The following is a 9687-nucleotide window of genomic DNA, read 5'->3' as shown; positions in this document are numbered from 1 at the left end:
TGTTAACTTGGTGTGTAAAGGAATTGAAAATAAACACAAAAAAGGAATTTAAGACTTATTGTTCTTTACAGCACAGACAATTTTCAATATACATACGTAATAATAATACATTATGATACACAATACCTCGCCTACATTGGACGATGCCAAGGTCGACATCTATACACACATCGGGAACAAAATCTGGACCAGTTACATGATATCATCCATGGTCTAGTGGCTCTGGATATAAGGAATGTTGGAAATCAGAGCTTTAGAATTTTGTGTTATAGCCCTGTTTCAGTACCAATATCGGTGGTATATCAACCAAACCTGGAAATATTTGTATTGTAGTATTGACATAACACACCTATAGATTATATGAATTTGAACTTTTGGTGTATTTTGGAGTTAAGACCCGTGGGTTTCAAGAAATTAAGAATTGCTTCTCCATTTCATTAACATTTTTTTTTATAGTGAATCTGGAACAAGTCCAAGAAGAGTACGATTTTTCTTAATTATACTAACAAAGTGGAACAGGCAATTCTTGTTTAATAAATGTGATTATGTTTGCCTGTCCGGATGTGTTGTCACACTCCAAAAATAGGATATTTTTCTCTGAACCACTTTTTGTTATTCGTTTCCTTGGTGAAAGCTAAAAGGTCAGCATTTCTACACAAGTTGAGCTTCATTACCACAAGCTATACATTTACCTTAACTCTTCCTACATATCTAGTTTTGGTCCCAAAAACATGCTTAGTATACAATATTCACTTACTCATTATCAATGTCTATCACTTAATAGGACATTCTTTACCTGTAGACATGAGTATCTCAGGTAAAAACAATCCTGTACACTTTCCATGCATGATAACATAACTATAGGATATTCTTTACCTGTGGCCATGAGTATCCGAGTTAAAAACAATCCCGTACACTTTCTATGGTAACACCTTATAGGACATTCTTTACCTGTAGACATGAGGATCTCAGGTAAAAACAACCCTGTACAGTTTCCATGGTAACATTTTATAGGACATTCTGTAGACATCAGTATCTCATGATCTGGTAAAAACAATCCCGTACACTTTCCATGGTAATTAAATTCCTTCCACATTTCTACTGATATCAGGAAAAAAATCAGGAAAAAACCTTTGATGTGAGAGATGGAGTGTTAGAATGGAAGTTCAATACTTAGTATGGTGTACTCCTGGGTATCCAATTACACGCTTTTACTACCAAGCATACATTCATGTTTTTGCCTCAGATGATCTCTTCTTGGGAAGATCTCTGCCATCAACTTCATTTTTCATAGCATTGTTGCAGCTTAGAATAGCTGCCCTTACAGCATTTCTCTCCCCTGAAATGTACCCAATAGTTTTACTCGTAAGATGTACAACATGACAAAGATGTACATGTGACTAAGTAACCATGACAATAATACATGGTAATGTAAAAAAGATTCAAGAAGGAAAATGCTAAATGCTGAAATTTTTGTGTTGTTTGAATTTATTTTTTACATATTTCACTGGACATTGTAATTATATTTTTGTGTTTTGAATATAAAAAATATCAAATCTACCCAAAATTATTGAGAGAGGGAAAAATTGAGAAAACTGAAAAACAAGTAAAGGGCAATGTCCTGCAGAACCATTCAATCATGTCAGAATCACAAATACAGTGACACAACATACTGTCTGTCTTACACTCCCGTAGTAAATATTACAGTGACAACATACCGTCTGTCTTACACTCCCGTAGTAAATATTACAGTGACAACATACCGTCTCTCTTACACTCCCATAGTAAATATTACAGTGACACAACATACCGTCTGTCTCACACTCCTGTAGTAAATATTACAGTGACAACATACCGTCTGTCTCACACTCCCGTAGTAAATATTACAGTGACAACATACCGTCTGTCTCACACTCCCGTAGTAAATATTACAGTGACAACATACCGTCTGTCTTACACTCCCGTAGTAAATATTACAGTGACAACATACCGTGTCTCACACTCCCGTAGTAAATATTACAGTGACAACATACCGTCTGTCTCACACTCCCGTAGTAAATATTACAGTGACAACATACCGTGTCTCACACTCCCGTAGTAAATATTACAGTGACAACATACCGTCTGTCTCACACTCCCGTAGTAAATATTACAGTGACAACATACCGTCTGTCTTACACTCCCGTAGTAAATATTACAGTGACAACACACCGTCTGTCTCACACTCCCATAGTAAATATTACAGTGACAACATACCGTCTGTCTCACACTCCCGTAGTAAATATTACAGTGACAACATACCGTCTGTCTCACACTCCCGTAGTAAATATTACAGTGAAATCATACTGTGTCTCACACTCCCGTAGTAAATATTACAGTGACAACATACCGTCTGTCTTACACTCCCGTAGTAAATATTACAGTGACAACATACCGTCTGTCTTACACTCCCGTAGTAAATATTACAGTGACAACATACCGTCTGTCTCACACTCCCGTAGTAAATATTACAGTGACAACATACCGTCTGTCTCACACTCCCGTAGTAAATATTACAGTGACAACATACTGTCTGTCTCACACTCCCGTAGTAAATATTACAGTGACAACATACCGTCTGTCTCACACTCCCGTAGTAAATATTACAGTGACAACATACCGTCTGTCTCACACTCCCATAGTAAATATTACAGTGACAACATACCGTCTGTCTTACACTCCCGTAGTAAATATTACAGTGACAACATACCGTGTCTCACACTCCCGTAGTAAATATTACAGTGACAACATACCGTGTCTCACACTCCCGTAGTAAATATTACAGTGACAACATACCGTCTGTCTTACACTCCCGTAGTAAATATTACAGTGACAACATACCGTGTCTCACACTCCCGTAGTAAATATTACAGTGACAACATACCGTCTGTCTCACACTCCCGTAGTAAATATTACAGTGACAACATACCGTGTCTCACACTCCCGTAGTAAATATTACAGTGACAACATACCGTCTGTCTCACACTCCCGTAGTAAATATTACAGTGACAACATACCGTGTCTCACACTCCCGTAGTAAATATTACAGTGACAACATACCGTCTGTCTTACACTCCCGTAGTAAATATTACAGTGACAACATACCGTCTGTCTCACACTCCCGTAGTAAATATTACAGTGACACAACATACCGTCTGTCTCACACTCCCGTAGTAAATATTACAGTGACACAACATACCGTCTGTCTCACACTCCCGTAGTAAATATTACAGTGACAACATACCGTCTGTCTTACACTCCTGTAGTAAATATTACAGTGACAACATACCGTCTGTCTCACACTCCCGTAGTAAATATTACAGTGACACAACATACCGTCTGTCTCACACTCCCGTAGTAAATATTACAGTGACAACATACCGTCTGTCTCACACTCCCGTAGTAAATATTACAGTGACACAACATACCGTCTGTCTCACACTCCCGTAGTAAATATTACAGTGACAACATACCGTCTGTCTCACACTCCCGTAGTAAATATTACAGTGACAACATACCGTCTGTCTTACACTCCTGTAGTAAATATTACAGTGACAACATACCGTCTGTCTCACACTCCCGTAGTAAATATTACAGTGACAACATACCGTCTGTCTTACACTCCCGTAGTAAATATTACAGTGACAACATACCGTGTCTCACACTCCCGTAGTAAATATTACAGTGACAACATACCGTCTGTCTCACACTCCCGTAGTAAATATTACAGTGACAACATACCGTCTGTCTCACACTCCCGTAGTAAATATTACAGTGACAACATACCGTCTGTCTTACACTCCTGTAGTAAATATTACAGTGACAACACACCGTCTGTCTCACACTCCCGTAGTAAATATTACAGTGACAACACATCGTCTGTCTCACACTCCCGTAGTAAATATTAGTGACAACATACCGTCTGTCTCACACTCCCGTAGTAAATATTACAGTGACAACATACCGTCTGTCTCACACTCCCGTAGTAAATATTACAGTGACAACATACCGTCTGTCTTACACTCCTGTAGTAAATATTACAGTGACAACACACCGTCTGTCTCACACTCCCGTAGTAAATATTACAGTGACAACACACCGTCTGTCTCACACTCCCGTAGTAAATATTAGTGACAACATACCGTCTGTCTCACACTCCCGTAGTAAATATTACAGTGACAACATACCGTCTGTCTCACACTCCCGTAGTAAATATTACAGTGACAACATACCGTCTGTCTCACACTCCCGTAGTAAATATTACAGTGACAACATACCGTCTGTCTTACACTCCCGTAGTAAATATTACAGTGACACAACATACCGTCTGTCTCACACTCCCGTAGTAAATATTACAGTGACAACATACCGTGTCTCACACTCCTGTAGTAAATATTACAGTGACAACATACTGTCTGTCTCACACTCCCGTAGTAAATATTACAGTGACAACATACCGTGTCTCACACTCCTGTAGTAAATATTACAGTGACAACATACCGTCTGTCTCACACTCCCGTAGTAAATATTACAGTGACAACATACCGTCTGTCTCACACTCCCGTAGTAAATATTACAGTGACAACATACTGTCTGTCGTACACTCCCGTAGTAAATATTACAGTGACAACATACCGTCTGTCTTACCCTCCCGTAGTAAATATTACAGTGACAACATACCGTGTCTCACACTCCCGTAGTAAATATTACAGTGACAACATACCGTCTGTCTCACACTCCCGTAGTAAATATTACAGTGACACAACATACCGTCTGTCTCACACTCCCGTAGTAAATATTACAGTGACAACATACCGTCTGTCTTACACTCCCGTAGTAAATATTACAGTGACAACATACCGTGTCTCACACTCCCGTAGTAAATATTACAGTGACACAACATACCGTCTGTCTTACACTCCCGTAGTAAATATTACAGTGACAACATACCGTCTGTCTCACACTCCCGTAGTAAATATTACAGTGACAACATACCGTCTGTCTCACACTCCCGTAGTAAATATTACAGTGACAACATACCGTCTGTCTCACACTCCCGTAGTAAATATTACAGTGACAACATACCGTCTGTCTTACACTCCCGTAGTAAATATTACAGTGACAACATACCGTCTGTCTCACACTCCCGTAGTAAATATTACAGTGACACAACATACCGTCTGTCTCACACTCCCGTAGTAAATATTACAGTGACACAACATACCGTCTGTCTCACACTCCCGTAGTAAATATTACAGTGACAACATACCGTGTCTCACACTCCCGTAGTAAATATTACAGTGACAACATACCGTCTGTCTCACACTCCCGTAGTAAATATTACAGTGACACAACATACCGTCTGTCTCACACTCCCGTAGTAAATATTACAGTGACACAACATACCGTCTGTCTTACACTCCCGTAGTAAATATTACAGTGACACAACATACCGTCTGTCTCACACTCCCGTAGTAAATATTACAGTGACACAACATACCGTCTGTCTCACACTCCCGTAGTAAATATTACAGTGACAACATACCGTCTGTCTCACACTCCCGTAGTAAATATTACAGTGACAACATACCGTCTGTCTTACACTCCCGTAGTAAGCCTGGTAACTGCTGTTGGTGGTGACGCACCAGGAACTTGTAGCAGGATCTGATGGTCCCTACAAATGATTATAATACAGAAATTATACTGTGACACTGCCATCCTCCTCTGTACTTCATGCATTGAAATAAGAGGCCCATAGGTCCTGTTTTTTGCATAAATGTTTTGTTTGTTTTTGGTTGCTTCTAAAGATTGCAGCAACATTTTGATCCTGGTCTGCCAGGATTGCCCAATAGATACACACCTTAAAATATGCCTGAGAAACAAGATATTAATTTTGTTTGGCCTTGGTACTCCCAGATACACAGATTATTATTCTGTTGTAGATGTGAATTAAAGCCGCTTTTAATGTCAATGATCTGAAAAAACTTTGAGTGAAAAAATTATAATACTGGGGCACCAATATAAGTATTTTTCAATGTATGATAGAAATATCCAGAGATTAATATAACATCAGTTACCTCCAATGTGAAGTGTATTGAAGAATGCATCGTTATTTGAGATTTTCTTCACAAAAGTTAAGGCTGACTGCACCATTGTGTGAGCACCTCTCTTGGCCCGGATCAGGACAATGCTTGTGGCACTGTTCCAGTGCTTCACTGAAAATATTGTTAACATGATTACTTTGTCACTTGTCATTTATCGAAGAAAATGAAGTCTTCATTACTGATATTTAAACAGTGGTTATATTATTTCATAAAATATAATTACATTGTAGTCTGTTTTAAAAGATAAACATTTTAGTGTTGGAGGAAAAAATGTCAGTCATCATATGGTATCTCACACCATCGGCATAGAGCTGCAGACAAATCTATAGGACAGATAATCTAAACACAATTATTTGTCAAGGATTTTTTTAGGAAAGTCCAGAACACCATTTCTAAAATTGTATTATCTCATACTAAGAAATAGAGTGAGTACTTAAAATCTGAATGAGTCATAGAGGAAAAACAAAAGTCCAGATCTCAAATATCTGAGTCCCAAAAACAATTGACACAATTTATACATATTTTAATTGTTTTCACTTAATAACAAAAACCTTTTACAATCGAATGTACATACTGTACATGTATGTATGAGAGAGATTTTAGAGCCATTTGTTTACCATACAATAGATCTAGAGGAGAAATACCCATTATTACTTACCTGACAATGAAGACTTCAGTACACCAAAGCCGTAATCTCCATAGGACTTTATGACAGCATCTCGAATACATTTATATAATTCATACTCAGAAAAGGGTGCTATTTTCTTTCTTGATTCTGTGTAAACAACTTCACAAACTAAATATCTGAAATAGTGATGAAAAAAATCCTTTTTAAAAAAGACAAAATAAAAAAAATAAAAGAGACCCTGTGGGCCTGCATCACTCATTTGGAAATTTCAGTTATCTTATTTGTAAAGAATAAGGGCTTTATTTATTTATTTCTTTATTTATTTTTGCTATATGTATATTTCATCTCCTGAACCTCGTCCCTCCGGCTCAAAGGAAGCAACACCTCCATTTATACAACATTCTATCTCCTTTGCCCAATATAGCCCGAGGAAACTCAGGCTATGCCCCAATAAGCCCATTCATACAATGTACAGAGATAAGTGATGTTTGTCCACCGTATTACTGTACAATAGGCAGCTTTAATAGTCAATTTCTTCCTTTTTTTTTACCAAATTTTAAATGTCATGTACCAAAATGAAGATTGAATTATTCCTGTGATGCCTTTCATTTTTCACTGCTATGACTATGAAGATTGAATTATTCCTGTGATGGCTTTCATTTTTCACTGCTATGACTATATCAATATAGTTATCAGCTCACCTGTATTTTTTTCACTATATAACCCTACTTAACCCAATCCATTTAAGACCACCAGTGGACATGACCTAATCTATAGTTCTGACCAGTGTGATGTCAGTATGAATGACCCTATAATGCTCCAGACCATATTTCATCAAAATCCGTTCAGTCATTCATGACAAGTAGCAATTTAAATGATTAAAAAAACAACAATTTCCCCTATTGGGCCAAACCTTCCGCTTCCAGGCATACACGTAGGGATGTACAAACATATGGGCCATAATGGACACCCTCGATTAATACAGTACAACAGCATGGAATTAGGCATATTATTGATATTGATAATTAAATGCTTCTTTGTTTCCACAACGGCTTGTCATAGAAATGACACAGGACTGACTTACAAGCCATGCTGTTACCTGACCGGATAACTAGTGCTAACAGTAATACTAGTACTAAATACACACTGATAACAGTAGCCCGAGTTTCCTCTGGCCCTGACACCACGCTACACCAGCCATGGTGTCAGGGCCAGAGGAAACTCGGGCTATGATTATGATAACAGAAGAATATATGTACTGCTTTGCACATGCATATTGTAACTCGAAAATGACTTTGTTGTGTACGTTTGACTTGTGTAAGATTTATATATATAGCCTCTGTTAAACATGTTTATGTAAAGAGACGTTACCTACATGTACTGTACAATTAATCAATATATTACCCGTCAAAACTAGTAACGTAGGTTTGGTATTGTCAAAATCATTTATTTTTAGAAGTCATAGAAAAAACGTTAGGAAAGTGTCTTTATATCACCGTTTTCTGTAAACCACTTACCTGTTTTTGAACCGGACCATTGCTGACAGGGATGGTTTGATGGATACACGCCCGTCTTCAAGGAGATGATGCCTTACCCACGTGTATTCTCCTGTTAGATGTTTACAAATGTCATATCCGCTTTTGGAGGAGACATCGAGTTACTTCCCTTTGTCCTCATTCGGGTACGACTCCAGAACAACACCATAATACGATTTTACAAAAGAAATGTCAATATTTTTTTTTTAATAAAACACAGCAGATAGTGCTAGTATATATCATAAAAATAAACCAAAGTTTCTATCATACAAGCATCACTTGTAATTGGTTATTTACTGCCTGACATATTGGGAATGCCTCCTATTTGAGACATTTTCTCAATAACCAACTGATGCAGGGTCAGAAGCATGCTGGGGTGAAGGGCTTCCAAATTTGCTCAAATGAATAACTTAGACCTAAAAAAAATCTTTAAACAATTTCTTCTCAATAATAAAGAGGCACAGGGCCAATATGTTTGACCAGTAGCATGCTAGGATAAGGGGCTACCCCAAGAAGTTGAGATAGATGTACCATACAGTAATTAGTAGCAGTGGGATTTTTTTGGTAGTAACCTTTAAATAAATAGAATAGATAAATGGTCAATTCAATCCAATTTAATCCAATTCAATTTCATTCGGTAAAAAAAACATAAAACATTCACAAAACATGTTTGAGCATAGTCTATTATGGATTTAAATAAGTGATTGCAATCAAAAACATTTTAGATTTTTAATGCAAAATTATTCTCGGGATTAGATTTGCAATGCATTTGGTTTGTTTGGTTTGTTTTTGTTTAACGTCCTATTAACAGCCAGGGTCATTTAAGGACGTGCCAGGTTTGGAGGTGGAGGAAAGCCGGAGTACCCGGAGAAAAACCACCGGCCTACGGTCAGTACCTAGCAACTGCCCCACGTAGGTTTCGAACTCGCAACCCAGTGGTGGAGGGCTAGTGTTAAAGTGTCGGTACACCTTAACCACTCGGCCAACGCGACAATGCAAAAATTAGAATCTGTTTCTATAAATTAATAATATTAATATATCAATAAATATCTAACTGTTGTCCTTCAAGGCAGGAATACCAGAAAGCACCCAGGCTTAGTTCTACCGGGGTCCATGTTGTAGACACATTGAGTTTGAGATTTGATTTTTTTTTAAATTGTAAAACGTTTATTTTCACAATTCACTAAATAAAACAAAGTAGAGCTGAAACATGTACATCAATCAAACATGCAGGTAAAGTTATGTTGTGTAAAAAGAAGGAAAAAAAACATTCACTCATACCCTTGTTTTACATGTAAATATATGATAATAAAGCTGAATGATGCATTCTATTATTTTATATTTTATGAGATGTAACACATTAAACGAAATAAAGACGTAA

General features: G+C 37.5%; 1 protein-coding gene across 1 annotated transcript; it reads right to left on the bottom strand.

Annotated features, from left to right (window-relative positions):
* Nucleotides 1-42: 42 nt before the first annotated feature.
* On the bottom strand, nt 43-8419 carry LOC117323994 (ribonuclease P/MRP protein subunit POP5-like). The gene is made up of 5 exons (XM_033879571.1): nt 8289-8419; nt 6802-6947; nt 6117-6254; nt 5630-5713; nt 43-1339 (listed from the first exon to the last, which is right to left on the bottom strand). Exons 1-5 carry the CDS (start codon nt 8306-8308, stop codon nt 1230-1232), a joined length of 498 nt encoding a protein of 165 aa, XP_033735462.1. The 5' UTR covers nt 8309-8419; the 3' UTR covers nt 43-1229.
* Between the last annotated feature and the right edge of the window lie 1268 nt (nt 8420-9687).

This window comes from Pecten maximus, chromosome 3 (assembly GCF_902652985.1).
Source record: "Pecten maximus chromosome 3, xPecMax1.1, whole genome shotgun sequence".
NCBI classification, from domain to species: Eukaryota; Metazoa; Mollusca; class Bivalvia; order Pectinida; family Pectinidae; genus Pecten; species Pecten maximus.
This window is presented reverse-complemented; position numbering and strand designations above follow the sequence as displayed.